The sequence below is a fragment of the Phyllobates terribilis genome, unplaced genomic scaffold, assembly GCF_046119375.1.
Source record: "Phyllobates terribilis strain yellow unplaced genomic scaffold, ASM4611937v1 Scaffold_3__8_contigs__length_932513732, whole genome shotgun sequence".
In the NCBI taxonomy this organism is placed as follows: domain Eukaryota; kingdom Metazoa; phylum Chordata; class Amphibia; order Anura; family Dendrobatidae; genus Phyllobates; species Phyllobates terribilis.
Window position 1 is genome coordinate 347,580,901 of NW_027362763.1, and position 24,219 is coordinate 347,605,119.

Sequence of the window (24,219 nt, forward strand, 5' to 3'; positions counted from 1 at the left end):
ATCTACTTAAACTGCATGTGTTGCAATCATGCCTTGCCTGAGTATTGTGTGCCTGTAGCTTGCTATTCACCTGTGCTAGCCCTCTGAATAGAGTCTTGCTGACTTTGTGTTTACTCCTAGTCATCCGCTGAAGGGATTGCTGCCTGAATCCTCTGCTAAAGGGACTTCTGCTGAAAGGAACCGCTGGCTGTTGTTCACTCTCTCTGGGATCTCAGAACTTTTGTCTTCCTGAACAGGACTTCTCCTGGATCTTTACATTTCCGGTAAAGTCACCATCTTTGCTCAGTGTTTAATACCCGGCTCCAGCTCTGCCTAAGACATCGCTGCTTCCACCGCTGCACCTCCTGCATTCCTCTGCATCAAGGTCCATATTCCAGTTTTTCTTCTCTACTTACTACGTGAGTCTACAATCAACTGAGGAATTCCTACGCCTGCTTACTATCCTTATTTCTGTTTGCATATTACTGTACCTAAGTAAACTTGGACTATTGTTAGCGTTTACATTCCACAAAGTAATGAAGGCTGTGCCTTACAGATTATGTTCTGAGAAGTATTGTTTGGAATGAACTTACCTTCATAAACTGTTTGCTGTGACCCCTTTTGCACCTGCGTTTAAAATAGACCTTCACACTACTCTTGTCTCAGTCTCTTCCTTGGCCCACGCCATTGGACTTCAGGGTATCTACTAACATCGTAACACTCGGACTGCAGGGCAGCTTGAACTTGTTTAAATGTTAGTCGAGGTTCTTTATCCACCATCCGCACAATCTTGCGTTGAAATCTCTCGTCAATTTTTCTTTTCCGTCCACATCTAGGGAGGTTAGCCACAGTGCCATGGGCTTTAAACTTCTTGATGACACTGCGCACGGAAGACACAGGAACATTCAGGTCTTTGGAGAAGGACTTGTAGCCTTGAGATTGCTCATGCTTCCTCACAATTTGTTTTCTCAAGTCCTCAGACAGTTCTTTGGTCTTCTTTCTTTTCTCCATGCTCAATGTGGTACACACAAGGACACAGGACAGAGGTTGAGTCAACTTTAATCCCTGTTAACTGGCTGCAAGTGTGATTTAGTTATTGCCAACACCTGTTAGGTGCCACAGGTAAGTTACAGGTGCTGTTAATTACACGAATTAGAGAAGCATCACATGATTTTTCAAACAGTGCCAGTACTTTTGTCCACCCCCTTTTTTAGGTTTGGTGTGGAATTGTATCCAATTTGGCTTTAGGACAATTCTTTTTGTGTTTTTTCATTGAAGACAAATTAAATGAAGATAATAATACCAAAGTATTTGTGATTGCAATCATTTTCAGGAAGCAACTGAGTATTATCTGACAGAATTGCAGGGGTGCCAATACTTTTGGCCACCACTGTATTTTAAATGTCTAAGATAAGAATACTTCTTCCCCCCATGTGCCAGAACTGTTGTTTACTTTATAATATCTTTAAAGTGCTGTGATGTATGATGGTGCCATATAAATGAGAAATAATCACTGTTCCCATTGGAGCTTACAATCTAAAATCTATATCATCATGTCTTTGGTGTGTGGGAGGAAATGCATGCACACATGGAGAGAACAAGGGGAGAACAAACAAACCCCTAGCAGTTGTTATCTTTGGTGGAACCACCATGCTTCCTTCATTAAACCCTCTCTGGCCATGCATCTAATCTGTAAGAGTAAAAAATTATTATAATATTTAAAAATAAAACCCAAACACAAGAGCTGAATGCATATACATTTTTAATAACTAAAGAATTACGTATACATATTAATATTATTACCACTACAAGCTGCCAAAATAGTAATTTGTACATTTTATGTAAATGTTTGTCAATCAGTTAACTACAGGTGCTTTTATCCCGTAGCCAAATAAAAAAAACACACAGAAGCAACAAATTTTAAATTATTTTTTTAGATTTTATATAATGTGTCATTTTTTTGTCATGTACATTCACTGATACATGTGACCATAAATGGATGTTGCAGTAATCTAGAGCATCTACTCAAGCAATGCTGAGCACAGAACACCTGTCTTACAGAAAAGACGATCTCCTGTACTTCACAATCAATAAGAAGCCACGTATACCGTTTCATTGTATTTTACATATTGCACTCTGGATCCTATGGTAAATAAGATAAAAAATATCATGACAATAGATTTACTGTGGTTCATTTTTATTAGGACATCATTTTCATAATTTTTATTTGAAAATACTCTTCAAGCTTGAAATCGTCAAGTTCTTTCCCCTTTCCAAATGGCAGTCAGATTTTCCTTTGGAAATGTTGTCTCAAGGAATGTATTTATCTGCAAAAAGAAAAATTACTATTAATATTAACCCCTTTACCCCAGAGGGTGGTTTGCACGTCAATGACCAGGCAAATTTTTACAATTCTGACCACTGTCACTTTATGAGGTAATTACTCTGGAACACTTCAATGGATCCCCCTGATTCTGAGAATGTTTTTTCGTGACATATTGTACTTCATGATAGTCGTAAAGTTTCTTCGCTATCACTTGCGTTTATTTGTGAAAAAAATGGAAATTTGGCGAAAATTTTGAAAATTTCGTAATTTTCAAACTTTGAATTTCCATGCCCTTAAATCAGAGAGATATGTCACACAAAATAGTTAATAAATAACATTTCCCACATGTCTACTTTACATCAGCACAATTTTGGAACCAACATTTTTTTTTGTTAGGGAGCTATAAGGCTATGTGCCCATGATGCAGAAATGCTACACATTTTTTCAGCTTCTACCTGGCAGGAAAAATGCATGCGGATTTTACATGCGTTTTTCCTGCTAGGTAGAAGCGTTTGTCAAGCGTTTTTGCATTCATTTCTGCATGCGGGTTATCAAGCGCTTTTCCAAGGGATTTTAGCATTACTTGGAAAAGTGCTTGACTACTTGGTCACACTATATAAATCCATGCAACCGCCATGGATTTATAGTAGTGTGACCAAGTTAGTTAAAAAAAAAAGAATAAGAATGGTAAAAATTCAAAAATAAATTTTATACTTACCTTCCAATGTCCTCCCGGTGTTTTCTACGCTCCGTCCGCTGTCTTGGGCGGCTTGCGGTGGTGTGAAGGACCTGCGGTGGCGTCATTGAGTCATGTGTCAGGTCACATGAATCAATGACATCATGGCAGGTCCTTCACAACACCGCGACCCATACAGCAGACAAAATGGAACAGAGAAAACACCGGGAGGACATCAGAAGGTGAGTATAATCTTTATTTTTTATTTTAAATTCTTTTTTTAACAGGTTCTATGGTACCTGGGTCTGGAGGAGAGTCTCATCTTCTCCAAACCGGTTACCATCCGCATATAGAAACGCATAATATCCGTGTGTACAAATTTACTTACACGGATATTATGCATTTCAATGCAAGTCAATGGCGGCAATTACGCTGTATGTCCGCAAAATTAATGGACATGCTGCGTATTTTTCCACAATGATAATCCGTAACGGAAATTTCCGCAGCATGTGCACAGCACATGCGGATTATCATTGGGGACCATGGGGCACGTATTACCCAGCATTTTTTAAGCGTTTTTGCTGCGGAAATTCTGCGGAAAAAACGCTTGAAAAACGCATAGCGGGCACACAGCCTAAGGGTTAAAAATTGACCAGCGATTTCTCATTTTTTCAACAAAATTTACAAAACCATTTTTTTTAGGGACCACATCACATTTGAAGTGACTTTGAGGGGCCTTTATGAAAGAAAATACCCAAAAGTGACACCATTCTTAAAACTGCACCTCTCAAGGTGCTCAAAACCACATTCAAGAAGAATTAAACCCTTCAGGTGCTTTATTTTTTTCACAAAAATGTTACTTTCACAAGGGTATCAGTAAAAAATGAACCCCAAAATTTGTTTTGCAATTCCTCCTGAGCATGCTGATACCCCATATGTGGGGGAAAACCACTGTTTGGGCGCATGGCAGGGTTCGGAAGAAAAGGAGCGCTATTTGACTTTTTGAATGTAAAATTTGCTTGAATAATTAGCGGATGCCATGTTGCGTTTGGAGAGCCCCTGATGTGCCTAAACAGTGGAAACCCCCCATAAGTGACCCCATTTTGGAAAATAGACCGCCAGGGAACTTATCTAGATGTGTGGTGAGCACCCTGAACCCCCAGGTGCTTCACAGAAGTTTATAACACTGAGCCGTAAAAATAACATTTTCACATTTTTCCAACAAAAATGTTTTTCAGCCCCCAATTTAGCATTTTCAGAAAGGTAACAGGAGAAATTGCACCAAGCGATTTGTTGTGCAATTTTTCCTAAGTAAGCCGATACCCCATATGTGGGGGAAAACCACTGTTTGGGCGCACGGCAGGGTTCGGAAGGGAAGGAGCGCTATTTGACTTTTTGAATGTAAAATTTACGTGAACAATTAGCGGACGCCATGTTGCGTTTGGAGAGCCCATGATGTGCCTAAACAGTGGAAACCCCCCACAAGTGACCCCATTTTGGAAACTAGACCCCTCAAGGATTTTATCAATGGATATAGTGAACATATTGATTAGTGTTGAGCCACCACCGTAGTGTTCGAGTTCGGTTCAGTTCGTCGAACTGTTCGTCGAACACCTTCGAACACCGTTAAAACCAATGGCAGGCAAACAAAAACACATAGAAACACATAGAAAACACATAGAAAACACTTCAAAGGTGTCCAAAAGCTGAAAAACTGCTCAGAAGACACAACTAACACATGGAAAAGTGACAAGTACATATAGTCATGCGAAAAGAAAAGAGGTGGAGGAGTAAAAGGAGGGGGAGACACAGATATAGGCATGTCATGCCCTTCTAAAATCAAGAAAGGCTGGAGTAAAAATCTAAAATCAGCCTACCAACACCCAGATGTCGTGACAACAAAATTAAAAAAAGAAATATCTTTAGGTAGAATGGCGGTTCCATTCAGAACACTTTCCTTACAAGACGTAGTGGTGTCCCCGTTGTGAGTTGTGCCAAAAACGGAACCCAATACATTCGGACTAATCCACCATTTGTCATATCCAAGGGGCAGGTCCGTAAACGACAACATCGACGCGGAACCAAGTACTGTAGTATATACTGTACATCCTTTGACAAGGCAATCAGGCGGATCAAGAAGTTGGGAAGGGTCACCCTAATGGCCAAAACAGACATTGATGCGGCGTTCCGGTTACTTACTACCTGTGCCTCCGAATAGTGTCCACCTATTGGGCTGCTTCTGGGAAGGAGCATACTATATAGATTGCTGTTTGCCCATGGGGTGCTCCAGATCCTGCTCACTATTTGAGGCGTTTAGTTGCTTCCTCGAATAGGTTGTAATGGACGTTTCTAAGGGGGCACATATTATCCATTACCTCGACAACTTCTTATGCCTGGGCCCAAAAGATTCGCCGCAGTGTGAATACACGCGGTAGTCCACCTGTGAGAAGGAGAGAGCTGGAGGGAGAGCAGACACCACAGAGCTGACGGGTTAAATGGAGAACGGAAGAAGGAAAGAGGGCGAGGGAGGTAAGGGAGTACAGTGGAAGGCCGACCTGAGCTCCCCCACGCTCCTGCTTGGCGGGGAACAGCCCTGGGAAGAAAAGCCGCTTGCGCGTCCCTTTGAGGTTACGGGCGCGAGCGGGCTTAGGGACTACGCTGGAGTGCGAAGCCGACACAGCCAGTCTGTTCCTGCCCGTGCGACCTCCGTGTCGCCGGGTTTGTGCCAGAGCCGCGGTGGACTCTGATGGCCAGCCCCCCTCTCTCAATACTGGTGCCTGTCCGCTGGTGGGTCGAGCCGCGGTGGGGGGGGAGTAACATCAGCAGAAGAAAGACCATCTTCCAGCCAAACTAAGATGTCTACTTCTTTTCGTGGACAATGTGATAAGATCCCTTTCTTACGGACACGCCCATAGCTACAAATTCCAGATGAGGCACAAAAACAGCAGGTGCTTCAACAGATATCAAGTGCTCCTTCAAGTGGGCTCTCCTCCACCTCAACTTCAACATCACAAATACTCCAGTCCTCAGAGGTGTCACCCCAATTGCACTTGCTTCCTCACAGCTCCCAAGTCTCCAGCTGCCCATCTGAGTATGGGGTAACACAGATGGTTGAGTCTGCACAGCTGTTTACTCATACTATAGCCTGGGAAATGGAGGTCAGCTTCAGAGCTTCTGTTAATCCAGACGAGGAAATGATCAGCACTGATGCCCAGAATCTTTATGAGTCGTATCCAGGACCAGATGAAGAAGGTTCTGAGCATAATGTAGACCCTCGTTCCCAAACTGTAAATCCTGTTGGTGGAGACAATGATGAAGACGATGATGAGACTCAAATACCTGATTGGAGCGACAACTTGACTTTTCGGTCAGGGCAGGAAGAGGTTGGCTCTGAGGACGACGGGTGTGAGAACACACAGGGTGATGATGACGAGATTGGAGATCCCACTTACTGTCAACCCACAGTCAGCCAGTCGATGAGGTCAGCAAAGGAGGTGGAGGAGGATGTGACTAGCCCAGAGGATGGGGATGACTCGGTACCTGGGCCTTTGACTGGTCTTGGGGATGTCGCGGTGGTCGGCTCCCGGGCCCGTACCCTGGTGTCACTCTTTAAAAGGGTGGATAATTGTTAATTTTATAAGAGTTCGTGACGCCACCTGTGGTATCTGGTGAGAAGCACCAGCGCTGCAGCAGTCCACTGAGGCCGGTGATAAGGCATCTCGATGGTATAGCTCCCCACAGGTGGAGCTAGGCCTCAGAAAAGCATATGCAGGGGGAATGCAGGACAGGCGAGACCCAGCTGAGTCAGAGCAAGAACGGGAACGGACACGGTAGTCACTTCAGTACCTTTTAATGGTGGAAATTCAGGCACATCCCAGAGCACTGTAGGGTGAAGGGTGCATATCAGGATCCTCCCCAATGAGCGGGTGTAGGGCCTCCTGTTTCTTGCCTCTGCGTAGTAAGTTTCTGACCTGCTGGAGCTAGCCCTAACTTTGTCTCTGTCCTGCGCTGGCTGACCTTGTGGTATGGCCTTGTCTTGGAGTTCACGCTCCCAGTATGCGGGACCTAAGCGTCTCCTGGCTCTGTTACGTATCAGCACCTTAGCGATCCTGGGACTTGTAGTTCTCCAGGGATTCCGGTTATGCCTTACTGGGTCATAGAGATCCCTGTAAGCTCGGATCCGGTGTCCAGTAAATGCTTTGGGGTGAGCTGGTTAAGCTCCTCTGCCCCCTATGTACTAACTCTCCCCTCGCCTTCAGCCCACTCGGGCCCTCACTAGGCTATACATACTAACGGCAGCTTGCCGCGCTTCACCGATCTTATGACTCCGGCACACCTTAAGCTCTAACTGGGCTCCCTGAATCTAGCTAGCTGGAGCCTCGTGCTCCACTGCTGAACTATTAACTGAGTTCTCTAGACTAGACTGAGCTCCACTGCAGACTGACCTCTCTTAGGCTTCTCTACTGCAGGAACTCTTCAGAGGAACTGAACTGCCTAGCTCCACCTTCCCTATTTATATCCCTAACGGGCTCCCTCTGCTGGTCTGAGGTGGAAGGTGGAGATGTGTGAATGTTTATGGGGGCCTCTTGTGGAGGATTCCATCAATGCACTCTTCTAGGATCTGTGATACCAAGCGCAGCTGGGCGTCACAGATGCTATTGACGACGAGGTTAGGTTGCGCCTTCCTGGACAGAGACGGAGTACTGGTAGCACGTCAACAACTGCATCCTCAACCCCAACTCTGCCTCTGACCACAAGTCGTAGTGGCTCTTCAGGTCGCATGGGCTCTAAGCCTTGCATAGCCTGGGCATTTTTTCAGATCGATAAGGATGACCCAACTCGTGTTATCTGTAATATTTGTCACCAAAAGCTAAGTAGAGGCCAAAAAATCCATAGTTTGAGTACTTCATGCATGAACCGTCACATGGATATGAAGCATAAGTTGCACTGAGAAGCTCACTGTTCTACAATGCGGCCTAGCGGGCCGGGCCAACCACCATCTGCCCCATCTTGTGCATCCGCGGCCTCTTCATTCTCTGTGACTGGGGGGACAGCAGTCACACATGTTTTTGGACGCAGACCTGCCACCTCTTTACCCGCAACAGCCAGTGTGATTGGCAGGTCATCATTTCATTTGGAAGTGGAAACACCAGCGGGTGTTGAGCGCTCTCCAACATGGAGAGCACCACCTTTGGATCAAGGCAACCTGCATCTTCCTCACAGACCGGCAGTTTGACGGGGACACCCTACTCAACCCCGTCTAAGCACAACAGCCAGCCCTCGGTCCCTCAGATGAGGACAAGTAAAAGACCATTTCCTCCTAGCCATGACAAAGCTAAGAGGTTGAATTTCACCATCTGCAAGCTGTTGGCTACAGAAATGTTGCCATTCCGCCTGGTGAACACAGAGGATTTTCGAGACCTTATGTCATTCGCAGTGCCCCAGTACCAGATGCCCAGTCGGCACTACTTTTCAAAGAAGGAGTTGTGGTCATCTCTGGAGACCCAGTTTCATGAATGGTTGTCTCCACTGGACCTGCAACCAGGGAAGGCCGTGTGTGACAATGCTGCAAACCTGGGTGCGGCCCTTCGCCGGGGCAATGTCACACACGTGCCTTGTATGGCTCATGTGTTGAACCTGGTTGTCCAGCAATTTTTAGCCCACTATCCCGGACTAGATGGCCTTCTGCAGAGGGCACGGTCGCTGTGTGCTCACTTTCGCCGTTTGCATCCCGCAGCTCAACGACTTACATCTCTACAGAAGTCGTTGGGCCTGTCAGTTCACCGGCTGTAATGCGATGTGCCGACACGGTGGAATTCAACTCTGCACATGTTGCAGCGACTGTGGCAGCACCGACAAGCCCTGGTGCAATACGTTCTGACGTATAGCCTGGGCCAAGGAGATCCAGAGGTGGGGCAAATCACGCTGCAGGAGTGGTCTCAGATCAGGAACCTATGAAGTTGACGTGCCCCCTGGGCCGTGGGGTACCCGGAGCCGGGCCGGTAAACGCTGGGGGTTGTATTCACTGTCGCGGTGACCCGGTCCGTGACCCAGGGCTGTCAATCCAAGGGTAATTTGTACATATGGGTTTTATAATGTCCGACTACGCCACCTGTGGAGTGCGGCCAAAGGGGTCGCCGCTGCGGAACAGTCCTCTGAAGCTGGTGGTTTTGCAGCAATGGTATTATTACTCCCAACAGGAAGAGTTTAGCTTCAGGGCAGTGTAGGTGGATGATGGTGGTTGTAGTGCAGGTAGTCTGTAATGAACATAGAGTCCGTGTGATGCAATCCCAAGATCTTTACTCACAGTTGTTGCAATCCAGATTACAGGTACCAGAGCAATCTCCCCCGTCGTGCTGTGCGTACTCAGTGAGAGGCTCAGTCCACCCCCAGATAGCTCCGGAGTACTTAGCAAGACCCCCTTCTGTGTATCCTTTCTCTGGCCTTCTCCCTGCATCTCACACCCAGTGACACTTCTATCCGGTATCCTCGGGCCTTGGCGGGCGACGTGTGTTCCGTCCCCTGGGTCCTATGTGGCTACCTTCTTAGTGAGGCTGGTGTGGACTTTGGCCTGCAGTACATGAAATGCTGCAGCCTCTGGTTTCTAGTTGAGCCTTGCTGTTTCTCCGCTAGTTGAGGGACCGGTTCCCTTTATCTGGCCTGACCCCTCTACCTCCTGGTAGCAGCGGGCGTACGGGTGGCCTTCTGCACGGCCCGTACCCCTGGGGTCCCTTCGGTTCCTGGAGCCCTCCTGCTCCCACTCCTCTCTTCTCTCCTTCAGTCCTGGGCCTCCCACGCTAGGCCCGCCTCCGGAGCAGAGCTCATGCAGAGCCTCTGCTTCTGTCACTTCTCCTCCTCTGACTGGCTTGCTCTTTCTAAGATGGCTTCCTATTCATACTCTCCCTGTCATGTGCTCCCCTAAGCTGCTTTCTCCTCCCACACCCACTACATATGACCCTCCCGCCAGCTAGGGACCTGGGACTGTGCTCTCACTTAGGAGCAATCTCGCCTTACCCCCACTGTGGGTATGTGTTGGATGCAGGTGTTAGGGTCCCGAGCCATACTCCTTCCTTACCTGAGGGTGATATACCACACCTCTGGGTGAGATGCAGTACCTCTGTGGCGACTGAACCCTCAGGGGCGCCACACACCCTTCTGCACAGTTTTGAAATTGCGACGAAGATGTTTAATGCTGACGATGCCATTATCAGCATGACTATTCCGGTGATTTACATGCTGGAGCACACATTAAACAGAATTCAGAGTCAGGTGGTGGGACAAGAGGAGGTGGAGGAAGTAGAGGAGGAGTCGTATGCGGAAGGGATAACACCTCCAAGGTCCAGACGGTTGGCAGCACCAAGGCGGCAGGCATGGGAGGGTGGGGGAGAGGGATTAACCAGGGCGCATGGTAGCAGCCAAACTGTTGATAAAGGTGCAGGAGACGAGGAAGAAGTGGAGGACGAACTGGCGATGGGCATGTAAGACTCATCAGATGAGGGAGACCTTGATCACATTTCTGTTGTGTGAGGTTGGGGGAAGAGGGCAGAGGAATGAAGCATGATTCTTACCTCGCTACCAACACAACAAGGACTTGGTCCTACTGGATGCGCAAGACACCTGAGTGCCTTCTTGCTGCACTACCTGCAACATGACCCTTGGATTGTCAGAATTCGAAGTAATCCCAACTACTGGGTTGCCACACTGTTAGATCCCCGGTACAAAAGTAAATTTGCCGAAATAATTCCTGCATAGAAAGGGATTCACGCATGCAGGAGTATCAGCAGAGGCTGTTGCAGAATCTTACATGTGCTTTTCCACAAAACACCAGTGGTGCACGTAGTGAATCTCACAGTTCTAACTTGCCAACCGTGGGACTGTCGAGTCTTCATCACTCAAACCGTAACAGTAACACAGTATCTGCTGGTAACAGCAATTTTGTGGAATCGTTTCACCACTTTTTTAGACCATCCTTTGCAAGGCCACAGGAGACAAGAAGTCTGACACATAGTCAACGCCTAGAGAGGATGGTACAGGAGTATCTCCAAGTGAACATCGAAGCCATGACTGTGTCACTGGACCCTTGTTCATTTTGGGATTCCAATCTGGAAAAATGTCCGGAGCTCGCCACTCATGCCTTGGAGATCTTGTCATGCCCTGCAGCCAGCGTTCTCTCTGAATGTGTGTTCAGCGCTGCTGGTGGTGTGCTGACAGATAAGCGCACGCCGCTGTCCACTGAGAATGTAGACAGACTCATGTTCATAAAGATGAACAAATCATGGATCCGCAAGGACTTTTCTACCCCTGTGTCATCCTGGGGAGACTAATAGCTTGAGGACTTGGTAAAATCACCTCACCAACCGTTTTAAGCAACTCTGGGGCAATTGATGTCACTTAAGTGGTGTCTGTGCCACAATTTTTGGATAAAATGGAGACTCTTTTTGGAGTCCCCTTGCTGTGTTTTACGTGACGTTGGCATCGTCAATTCCAGGTGGGTTGGGTCGCCCCCCCCCTTTTAACTGTAAGAAACTGCATACACTATGGCTTGGGGTAACACAGATGGTTGAGTCTGAAGTGCTGTTTACTCAGAGGTCTGCTCCAAAGCTTCAGTGTCTGCTAGCCAGCGTCGAATTTTTAACTGCATCTAGCCTAGGCAATACTTTGGGCGTAGTAGCCCAGCTGCGAAGCAAGCTGCACTGCCTGTGTATCTAATAAGAATTTTTAAATGCATCTAGCCTAGGCAGACTGTGGGGACCCCCAACCAAACCCAGACGCTCAGCCGCCCTACCGCCCCCCTTTCCTTGACAATACAATAAAGTAACTCTTACAACTGGATGGGTGAGGATCGGTCACAGCTTTATTAACTCTTTATACTCATTCCATTAGAAAGGCATTTTATTTCTAAAATAATTCAGCTTGTTGCAGCATGCCCTGGGTCTCCACACCGGCAAGTTGGCCAACAAGTGTAACTGTCCAACATGTCCTATCTATTTCCAGGCCACGGAGGAACCTGCGTACTCGTATGCAGGACTCTGACCCCCATCCATCACTCTTAAAGCTTTTTCCACTCCGTCCTGGAGTCTTGACAGGAATATGTCCAGTCCAATATCCATTAAGTGAACACCGTCGGGCCGTATGAGGCCTGCTTTATCTCCTTCCAGTTGTCGGTGTTGTATCACTACACCGCCTCTGTCTCTTCTAAATTTTTCCATCCGAATATTTATTACCCGCCTTGTCCGTTCGATGGCCGTGATGTCTCGCGCACCTTGCCATACCATTATTGGCACAATCTCTGACCATACTATAGTTATTTTTGTGAAAAATTCTCTGAAGCACTCAGTGTCTAGTTTCATTATTGCCATTAGCTATGCGCTCTTGTGATGACCTAGGTCGTTTCCCCCGGCCTGTATAACTAAGATGACCCGACCTCTTGCCTCTCTCCCTACCTTGATTACCTCCATTGGTACCTGTGGCCATAGCAGGCCTCTAATACCTCTCCAGTTGAAATATGTGTTATGAAACTCTAATTTCCTCCCACCTGGCCGGACTTTCGCCCTTTTTTCTGCCCAATATATATACGAGTGGCCTATCACCCACACTGTTGGCTTAACGTCACCTGTAAAAGAAACAAACCACGTTAGGATAACTAGTCCGGTCTTATGTATCTCGCCAAACACGTGGATCGCCATCTCCCTATCCTCTCAACTTCCGTTTCTGACAGTCCTGCTCTTGCTGCTTCCGTGGCCGCGCCTATGTGGAATGAGTGTGTCCCATAATCTTTGGGGTGGTTCCCTGCCGATGTTATGCATTTATTAAATATAGCTTGGAACTGGTATCTTGATAATGGCATTCCATCAATGTGTGATAGGAAGAAATTACTTTGTGATCTAATGGTTATATATGTTTTTACTATTGTTACCCGACTCAGTGTACCGTTTGTGGGTTGTAGAAGTACCCAAGTGCCCCTGCCCGCTGGAACCGTTTTCGATTGGTGTATGCGTAGACGTATTGCATTATTGGCTATGACTACATCCTGGTGTAATAAGCCTCCACTGGTGGTAATTTTGGATTGAGGGACTAATTCGCTTATGCATAGCGCCCCGAAGAAGGCGATCGCAAATGCAGTAGACAGTAGTGTTGCTTCAAATTGTGAGTGTCATGTTAATGGTGTTAGGGATATGATGTGAGAAATCAGTTTTAGTGACACGGAACGGGACGTCTACACTCCTGACTTGGATGACCCCTTGTCCACCCTTTTATGGATTGTCTGATGATGAATCTCTTTGTCACATCTCCCCAATTCAGTAGTTGGAAGTGAAATGCTTCTCCGGTCAGACACCGCTGCGCTGACGCCCCTGATATGCCCCTCATCATTAGCTGGTGGAGAAATTCTATGGTGACTTGTAATCTGGCTTGTTCACATTGGTCAACCCGTCTGCCTGCTGCTAGTCGTGTCCACTCTTCCCATGCCTTACCGTATGCTTGCCACGTCGACGGGGCAACTGATGCTCTGATTAATGGCATCAACTATTCACCACTAGATCCCATAGGGAGGGTGGGCAACTGTTGCCCGATGAGTGGGCATTGGGGAGGAGCTCTGTGAAAATCTGCCAATTGAATTGTGATAAAGCATTAGCAGCAGCTTTAGACCCCTCAGCATCGTGGCTAGCCCGGACCCATACATTGTGTTTTAGGCACAGGAATGCTAGCCGGAATAGTAGGCCTAGCACTGGAAGAGACGATGATGCCATCTTATTAATGCAGTGCGCTGGGCTGGTGTTTTTTGTTATGAAGCGTATATTTTTGTTAGCCAGGCGCGCGCCCCATATTTCTATTGCTACCACTATTGGGAAGAAAAATTATTTTCCGGGCTAGATGCAGCTAAAAATTATAATTAATTTCAAAGCAGGTGGAGCTTGGTATAGATGGCCTAATACAATGAGTACCACACACTGCTACTATGCCCAAAATTATTTTACAGGCAAGATGCAGCTAAAAATTATTAATTTCAAAGCTGGTGGAGCTTGGTATAGATGGCCTAATACAATGAGTACCACACACTACTACTATGCCCAAAATTATTTTCCAGACAAGATGCAGCTAAAAATTATTATTAATTTCAAAACTGGTGCCGCTTGGTATAGATGGCCTAATACAATGAGTACCACACACTGCTAATATGCCCAAAATTATTTTCCAGGCAAGATGCAGCTAAAAATTTTTAGTAATTTGAAAGCTGGTGGAGCTTAGTATAGATGGCCTAATAGAATGAGTACCACACACTGCTAATATGCCCAAAATTATTTTACAGGCAAGATGCAGCTAAAAATTATTATTAATTTCAAAACTGGTGGAGCTTGGTATAGATGGCCTAATACAATGAGTACCACACACTGCTACTATGCCCAAATTTTTTTTTCAGGCAAGATGCAGCTAAAAATTATTATTAATTTCAAAGCTGGTGGAGCTTGGTATAGATGGCCTAGTAGATTGAGTACCACACACTGCTACAGGCCCAAAAGGTTTTACTTGGCTAGGTGCAGTAAAAAAATTGTATTACATACACAGGTGGTGTAGCTTGCAACATAGGCTACTCCACTGACTAACACACACTGCAAGAGGCCCAAAAGGATTTGCTTAGCTAGATTTAGCCAAATGCTGTGAAAAACACTTGCACAGCACTAAAACAGACCTGCCTGGCAAAAAGTGATTGAAACTGATGTAACCTAGTCCTCAAAAGGGCTGCAATTACAACTAGTGACTACTCCCAACCTATCTGTCGATTTAAGAGCACAGACCTGCCTGCTAAAAGTGCTAGGAACTGCTGTAACCTAGCCCTCAAAAGGGCTGCAATTACAAACTAGTCCCTACTCCCTAAACCTTTCTGTCTATTTAAGAGAAAATTCGCTTGCAATTCAGTTACACAATATAGCGCTAACAGCAGCAGCAGTGCCGTCTAACACTCAGCTGCAGCAGTGAGAAAATGGGGCTACGGGGAAAATGGCTGGGTCTTATAGGGCAAGGACATGTGACATACACAGCCAATGACACATGCCCTTGCTTGTGTGAAAAAAAGCACTTCGCTCCGTGTGTGCGCTGCTGATAGGCTGACAGACTGCACCTCCCCACTGTAAATGCAGGAAAGAGAAAAAAAAATGGAGATCTTCATTATTTCTGCAGAGATCCATCCCATGCCCCTCCCCCCGCCCCGCTGTACACTCAAACTGTGTATTAACATTGATTATCAGCATTACTGTGAAAAAATTCTGTTACGATTTGGGTGCACGAACAGTTATCGAACATAACCTCGAACAGCCGGATTCTTTTCAAATCGTTCGGGTTCATTGAACGGCTTGAACACTGCCCAAAACAGCTCGAATTTGAGATTGGCGAACAGTTCGATTCGAACACCGCTCATCTCTAATATTGAACCCAGAGGTATGACACAGAATTTGATAACATTAGGTCATCATATATAATAAGTTGTCATTAGTCTTGAGTGCAAGTGCTCGCTACTTGAGTTTGTGTCGGGTACTCGGGTATGCACAAAGTATCGCGGATGCTCAAGTGACATGCTCGAGTCCCCACCCGCACATTTCACGGTTATTAGACACCCCCCAAAAAAATATCGCTCGTGCATGGCAGTCAATCCCCGCGAGGTTTTTTTGGCTGTATAACAGCTGCAAAACATTTAGGGCAGAGACTCGAGCATGTCACTTGAGCACCCGCTATACTCAAACACCCGATGCAAACTATACCAAGCCGAGCAAACTCAAGTAGCGAGCACTTGCGCTGAACATTAGTCGCCATATCGTCATTTTTTTTTCTTTACTTCTGAAAAAATCCCAACCCCAACACAAGCCTAACCCCAACCCTAACCCTAGCCCAACCCTAACCCTAGCCCAACCCTAACCCTAACCCTAGCCCAACCCTAACCCAAGCACAACCTTAGCCCATCCCTAGCCCAACCCTAAGCCTAGCCCAACCCTAACCCTAGCCCAACCCTAACCCTAGCACAACCCTAGCACAACCATAACCCTAGCCCAACCCTAATACTAGCACAACCCTAACCCTAGCACAACCCTAGCCCAACCCTAACGCTAGCCCAACCCTAACCCTACCCTAACCCTCGCCCAACCCTACGCCTAGCCCAACCCTAACCCTAGCTCAACCCTAACCCTAGCCGAACCCTTACCCTAACCCTAGCACATCCTTAACCATAGCACAACCCTAACCCTAGCACAACCCTAACCCTAGAGTTTATTTTTTACACCATTCCTCGTGCAGTATAAGTGATTAGACAACTTTATTTTTCGGGTCGGTGCGATTACAGCGATACTAGATTCATATCGGGTTTTTATGATTGACAGCTGTCACACACTAAAACCCCTTTTTTTTTTGCAAAGATTAGTTTTTGCATCGCCATATTTTGAGAGCTATAATTTTTCCATATTTCGTCCGACAGAGTCATGTGAGGGCTTGTTTTTTGTGGGACAAGTTGACGTTTTTATTGGTACCATTTTCGGGCATGTGACTTTTTGATCGCTTTTTATTCCGATTTTTGGGAGGCAGAATAAACAAAAACCAACAATTCTGGAATTGTTTTTGGGGTTTTTTTTTTATGCCGTTCTGCATGTAGTAAAATTGATAAGGCAGCTTTATTCTTCAGGTCAGTACGTTTACAGCAGTACCACATTTATATTGTTTTTTTATGTTTTGGCGCTTTTACACAAGAAAAACTATTTTATAGAAAAAAGAATTGTTTTTGCATCGCAATATTCTGAGAGCTATAACTTTTTTATTTTTCAGCCGTTGGAGCTATATGGCAGCTTGTTTTTTGCTGGACAAGATGACGTTTTCAGCGGTACCATTTTTATTTACATTCGTCTTTTTGATCGCTTTTTATTCCATTTTTTGCTTGGCGGTATGATGATAAAGCATCATTTTAAGTTTTGTTTTTTATTTATTTTTTTTACTGTGTTCATTCAAGGGGTTAACTAGTGGGACAGTTTTATAGGTAAGGTTGTTCCGGATGCGGTGATACCAAATATGTATACTTTTATTGGTTTATGTTTATTTTTTTCATAAGATTATTTATTTATGGGTACAATAGATATCTTTTTTTTATATTCTTTTTTTCATTTTTTTTAATATTTTTACAATTTTTTTAAAAATGTTTTTTCACTTTCTGACATTTTTATTACTTTTGCACATTGTCCTACTTTTGGACTTTCACTGTTTTGCAGCCTGATCGGCTGTATAGCACAGGATGCAGCATCATCCCTGTGCTATGCAGCCTGTCAGTGCTGCTCAGGGAAAAGTTACTTTGGTCGTGCACTGTGCACGACCAAAGTAACTTCCTGTCTCCTGGTGACCCGGATGTTGTCATGATGATATCGGGTCACCATGACAACATCAGGGACCGGACTCAGACGCCGAGGGACGGCGGCAGAGAAGGTAAGTATCGCACTTACCTCCTCTTGCCACCGGAATGCTGCGATTGATTGTGATCGTAGCATTTCAGAGGTTAACGTGCAGGGAGTGGTGCGAGACCACTCTCTGCACATAGCACCGGGTGTCAGCTGTGACAATCAGCGAAATCGCCAAGGCGTACTAATACGTATCTGTTCCATAAGGCCCAGGGCACAGATACGTATTAGTATGCCCTGGGCCAGAAAGGGGTTAATGTTACATGTTTAGCATTAAAAGTAAATCTTTATTTTAAGCTTGGTGACACTAACTTTTTTTCTATTGGGGCTACTACTCAGTTTTGTTGCACTTTACTATGCTGACTAACGTTTTGGGAATAATCTGCAATGTTGTTTCTTTTGTAGATCTACCTTTGCCAGGGGCAAACATTATTTACTTTGTTAGCTGTGTATCTTAATGCCTAGTAGAGATGAGCGAACATGTTCGAAAAACGATCGCCAATTTCAAATTCGGCACGAATATGGCACATTCGAATTCGCGAATGAACACACAAGCATTTTTTCTTAAAATCGGCAAAATTAGGTAAAAGTTGGTAAAAGTGCGGGAAATGATTACGTTGCCACTAAAGTATTTTTAGCACTTTGGCTAGGATAGTGGTGGTGTATGATGAGCGGGGGCGACGTGTTTGATGAGAGGAGGGGGTGGGAAGAGGTCAGAGGAGCGGCGTGTTTCTAATTTCTTTCCCTAACTTTATGTGTGCAAATTGTGGCTGGCCAATTAGGGCGCAGGAACCATCCACAATGTCCAGACACAAGGGCTTGTGCCATTGGCTACTGAAATCACATGTCCCTCTCTATATAAAGAGCAGACTTATTCTTTTAGCACCATTTTGTGACTATATGAGATCAGGTAGGATGCTCCCGGATTCATTAGAGATTTTAGCTAGTTAGCTAGGCGGTTGCTTCTATGTTAGTTTAGATAGCTAGTGTCCTGTGTGGCTATGAATTCAACCTTCCAGCAGATTTTTTTTTCTTGTGCCATTATTGAGGTCTAGACAAAGACAGCAGGGCATATTTTATAGAAGTCTGTTGTGCACTCCTTGTGCAGGAGTACACCTTTAAAAATCTATTTTTTTCTGTTGCTAATGTGATACAGTACGCTTTATCTTACCTTGTCATTTTGTGACGCTGAAATTCAGCTGTGTGAAGAGTAAAAAAAAATATTTTTTTCTGTTCCTAACATGAAAAAGCATGCCATATCTCACCTTGTCATTTTGTGGTGCTGAAATTCAGCAGTGTGCAGAGCTGGTGCAGAGTAAAAAATCTAATTTTTGTTGCTATTAGTGTGCTCCTACCACACTATCTGAGCAACATGAGTGAGAAAAAGCAATGTCGTGATAAAAGGGGGAATAGGATTGGTGATCAAGATATACATGGGGTAGGTGGTAATGTTAGTGAAAGCACTAGTGAACCAACACCATCAAAGACAACTGACAACTTCTGTTACTGGATGAGCTACTCCACTCCCTGTCTTTGTCAGCCGCACCACGGTAAGCCTTATAGATGAGGGCCAGAAAGAGTATGTGCTTCAGTGGATGGCAAGCACTGAATCAAGTGGCCTCTCCTCCTCTTCCTCCACCTCAACATCAAACACAGTACAGTCCACACAGGTGGCACCCCAATTACCCTTGTTTCCCCTTGCGTCACAACTCTCCAACCGCCTAACTGACTGTAGGGAACCACAGATGGGTGAGTCTGCAGAGCTGTTCACATATTGTATGCCATGGGCATCAGAAGTTTGTTCCAAAGATTGACAGACACAAGAGAAATAGAGCATCAGCACCGATGACCAAATTTTTTTTAGGTTGGATCCGGGGCAGGACGAAGTAGGGTCCGAGCAGCATCTTGACTCCCGTCAGCAGATGTTAACCCCCAAGGAGGGGGGAGTTGATCCTGATGAGATTCAGATACCTGAGGCTCAAGCGGACTGTACTGTGCTGTCAGGGCAGGAAGAGGAGGAGGGTGAATCTCAGGGCAAGGAATGAGATAACACAGAGGATGATGATGAGGTTGTAGATCCCACTTAGTGTGAACCCGGAGGCATGCAGCTGAGTAGTTCATCTGAGGAGGTAGAGGAGGAGGAAGATGAGGAGGTTACGTTGTGCCCAACAGCGCAGACACAGAGTGATGCAAGCACGATGACCACTGCATCCTTAGCCACAACTGTGGCCAGCATAGGTTGTGGGTCTGCAGCTCTCATGGGCGGCAAGGGTTGCCTAGTCTGGGCCTTTTTTTGACACCGCAAAGGATAGGGCAACTCACGTTATCTGCCAACTTTGCAAATAAAAAACTCAGTTAAGGGAAAAAGTGCAACAATTTGAGTAGTACATTTATGAACCTTCACACACACAATCAACATGCGTTACTCTGGCAATCTCACTGCGATATAATGCGGACCAGTGGACCTCAACAATCATCAGCCACCCCATCGACCGCATCTGCTGCTTATTCCTCCTCCTCTGTTACCGTGCCAAGTATTGTCCCTCAGGTCTCCGACCGCAGAACCTCTGGTTGTTTACCCGCTCCAGTCAGGCTGAGTGACAGCCCGTCAGCTGTAACAGAAGGGGACATGCCTGCTGTTTTTGACCAATCTCAGAGAACGAACACACCGCATATTTCTCAATCCACTGTAACATCTCCACCTGCACCTCACTCACGGTCCAGCAGTTTGTCCGGTTCACCGTACTCCGCCCTCTCTCAGCACTGCAGCCAGCCCTCGGTCCCACAGTTGTAGTCACGTAAAAGATAATTTCCTCCTGCACATGACAAAGCTAAGAAAATGGTGCCTTTCTGCCTGGTGTAACATACCTGGCGGCGTCCTTGCATGGTGGTCCATCTCCCACTGTGCAAGAGAGCGCACTTGATCTCCTGTCCAGAGTGTCTCTCTGGCTTCCCTCCATGCTGTCTGTTTGTGTCTGTCTCTGCTGCTTAAGGGCGGCGCCCGATCACTTCCTGCTTTTTGTACCTGCTGTGGGTCACACCCCTTGTGCGTCCTCAGCCTATTGCTGTCTGACACTTGGTATATAGCTCAGCAGCTCCCTTCTATCCCTGCCTGAGCATAAGTGTTTCTTTCAGTGTGTGCTTGCACTCTGAAGGTGCCAGGTCCCGTTCTGTGTTCTCTTGTCTGCCTATCCTGGAGGCTGTATTTCCAGGCCTGTCTGAACACGCTCCTAGCCTGTTCCTCCTGCCTTCTAGGGGCCGATTACCTAGACCCGTTCCTGTATCTTGTCTGACCTGTCTGAACACGCTCCTAGCCTGTTCCTCCTGCCTTCTAGGGGCCTATTACCTAGACCTGCTCCTGTATCTTGTCTGTCCTGTCTGAACACGCACCTTGCCTGTTCGTCCTGCCTCTCTGGGGGCCGTATTCCCAGACCCGCTCCTGTATTCCACTGCAGTGTCGGTCTCCTCCGTACACTCAGTTCCAGTCTGAACTCTCTCCTATCCTTTACCTGTTTTGCCTCTATGTCCGTTCCCTTCCTTTTTCTGCAGAGTCTGAACTCGTACCTAACTCCTGCTTGTTGTCTCTGTACTCCCGTTTGTGAGTTTGTGGTCCACTCGCTACTTCTCTGCTAGTACCCTGTGGGTGTCTGGCTCTGCCTTTCCCTTCCTGTCTGTTCCATGTGAACAGAGCCCTGTCCCCCCTACTCAGCCTAGCCTGCTCTGACTCCTTTGCTCACCGCTCCGGTGGTTCTAGCCTGCTCTGACTCCTTTGCTCACCGCTCCGGCGGTTCTAGCCTGCCCTGCTTCTGCCCGCTGCTCCGGCAGTCCTGTCCTGCCCTGCTTCTGCCCGCTGCTCCGGCAGTCCTGTCCTGCCCTGCTTCTGCCCGCTGCTCCGGCAGTCCTGTCCTGCCCTGCTTCTGCCCGCTGCTCCGGCAGTCCTGTCCTGCCCTGCTTCTGCCCGCTGCTCCGGCAGTCCTGTCCTGCCCTGCTTCTGCCCGCTGCTCCGGCAGTCCTGTCCTGCCCTGCTTCTGCCCGCTGCTCTGGCAGTCCTGTCCTGCCCTGCTTCTGCCCGCTGCTCCGGCAGTCCTGTCCTGCCCTGCTTCTGCCCGCTGCTCCGGCAGTCCTGTCCTGCCCTGCTTGTGCTCGCTGCTCCTGCAGCCCCGTCCTGCTCTGTTCTTGCCCACCGCTTCGGGCGTTCCCTCTCTGCTGTGGTTGTCTACCGCATCTGCGGTTCTGTGACCCAGTCTGTACTGGGTCTTAACCTTTCTGTGCTCCAGCCCGTCCTTTCGGCCAGTACCTCCCTGCCTGCATACTCGCCTGTATCCACCCATCTGCATACCTGCCGTGTTTGCTTATATCCACCAGTCTGTGCCAGCCTAACCTGCCTGTTCCTGAGTCCCAGTGTGTACTGGGTCCTATCCCGCCTGTGTTCCTACCTGCTAGTGCCTCCCTGTCTGCACTCTAGCTGTGCTTGCCTGTACCCCTCTACCTGTATTGTTCCTGAGTCCCAGTGTGTACTGGGTCCTATCCCGCCTGTGTTCCTACCTGCTAGTGCCTCCCTGTCTGCACTCTAGCTGCGCTTGCCTTTACCCGCCTGCCTGCATACCAGTCGTGCCTGCCTATACCCTCCAGTCTGTGTGCCAGCCTACCAGCCTGTTCCTGTATTCCCCTGTGTGGGTCAACAGCCGTGTCCGGGGTCTGTCCTGGAGTAGCACCTGGTCCCTCTGCTCGGTTCCTCCTTGGTGCACTGGCGTCGTATGCCGTCGTGCGACCCTGGTCGGATCGGGTGAATACTTAGTCACGCCCCTCCAGGCATTCACTCTCCGGCACGGTCCAGTGGAATCACTACTATCACACGCACACGCCGCTCAGCCCGGGCGTGTGCATAACAGCATGCTCAGGCCATGGTTCCCGTTGAGCCCCACGGCCTTCGCCCTCTGAGAAGTTTTCCAGCGAATATATGCATTAAAATAAATAAATAAATTTTTTTTCTCTTAGCTGAGTTCCAGGCGAAATTACGCACCGTCCAGATGGATCTATCAGCTCTCGTTCCTGCGGATCCGCCACGTTACTATGGGGATCCAAGACAGTGTCGTGCATTTGTGGAGCAATGCATGCTACACTTTAAGGCCTACCCTCTCTACTTTCCTTCCGATTGGGCTAAAGTGGCCTTTATGATGTCTTACCTGGCGGGTGATGCCTTGGAATGGATCAACCCCCTATATGAAACACAGGATCCGATCCTCCGGGACCTAATGGCCTTCCTGGTGGCCTTTCTAATGGTCTTCGATGATCCTAACCCGGAGGCTCCTGCTGAAGCTTCACCTCCCAATATCCCGGAGCAGCCCCGATGGGTAATGTGTGTGGGTAGCGCAATAGTCCTCCAGCCCAATGAGACTACTGCCCACCCAGAATCCTCACAGGGTGACTACGCTTCCCGGAATACTTCTCTCAACCTCAAGAGGCAGTCCAGACGTGCTAGACGTAGAGGCAAGCCGTCACGCCAGGGTCTGTCCTCCCTGAGACCTCCTGACCCCAACCTAGAAGTCCCTACTGAAGCTTCATCTCCCTGTATCCCGGAGAAACCCCAATGGGTAATGTGCGTGGGTAGTGCACCAGTTCTCCTGCCCGAAGAGACTTCTGCCCATCCAGACTCCACACAGGAGAACTTCCTGCACCCGGCATCAGATGCTTCTCTCTCTTTAACCGGTGTGCATGTCCAAGGATGCTCCAAAGCTGTGGTTACCTCTGAGTCTGTGCACCTCTACTACCTGGCGGAGGATCCCCTGTTGCCTCCTGAATCCTCCGGGATACCACTCGATGACAAATGGAGAGAGACTTCTCTACACCCGGTACTCAATACTTTGTCCGCTTCGTCCTGTGAGCCTGACAATGGGTACCCCAAAGTGGTAGTTACCTCCGAGTCTCTACACCCCTCCGACCAGGCGGAGGATCTCCAGTTGTCTCCTGAACCCTTCGGGGTGCTACCTGGTAACGAAAGGACAGAGACTCTCCTATACTCTGTACCTGATACCTCGCTCGCTTCGTCCAGTGAGTCCAACCTAGTGTACTCCGAAGCAGAAGTTACTCCCGAGTCTCTACACCCCTCCGACCAGGCGGAGGACCTCCAGTTGTGTTCAGAACCCTTCGGGGTGCCACCTGGTGGTGAATGGACAGAGACTTTCCTATACTCGGTACCCGATACCTCGCCTGCTTCCTCCAGTGAGTCCAACCTAGTGTACTCCGAAGCAGAGGTTACTCCCGAGTCTCTACACCCCTCCGACCAGGCGGAGGACCTCCAGTTGTGTTCAGAACCCTTTGGGGTGCCACCTGGTGGTGAAAGGACAGAGACTCTCCTATACTCTGTACCTGATACCTCGCTCGCTTCGTCCAGTGAGTCCAACCTAGTGTACTCCGAAGCAGAGGTTACTCCCGAGTCTCTACACCCCTCCGACCAGGCGGAGGACCTCCAGTTGTGTTCAGAACCCTTCGGGGTGCCACCTGGTGGTGAATGGACAGAGACTTTCCTATACTCGGTACCCGATACCTCGCCTGCTTCCTCCAGTGAGTCCGACCTAGTGTACTCTGAAGCAGTTGTTTTCTCTGAGCCTCTGCACTCTTCTGACCCGGCGGAGGACCTCCAGTTGTTTCCTGAATCCTCCGGGGTACCACCAGATAACAAAGAGACAGTGACTTTTCCTCATTATGTACCTGATAACCCGTCTATTTTTTCCTGTGAGCTTGACAAGATGTACCTCGAAGCAGAGATTACCCTCAAGTCTCTGTCCCCCTCCAACCCAGTGAACGACTGG

At 47.5% G+C, this 24,219-nt stretch overlaps 1 protein-coding gene across 5 annotated transcripts in view; it reads right to left on the bottom strand.

The window, feature by feature from the left end:
• Positions 1-1,795: 1,795 nt before the first annotated feature.
• LOC141258108 (uncharacterized) overlaps positions 1,796-24,219 on the bottom strand; it is a 413,089-nt gene continuing 390,665 nt past the window's right edge. For all 5 annotated transcript variants that reach the window (XM_073673114.1, XM_073673115.1, XM_073673117.1 and 2 more), the window contains one exon: positions 1,796-2,306. In XM_073673114.1, the coding sequence (XP_073529215.1) occupies positions 2,235-2,306 (72 nt within the window). In that variant the 3' untranslated portion in view covers positions 1,796-2,234. The remainder of the gene's footprint in view (positions 2,307-24,219) is intronic.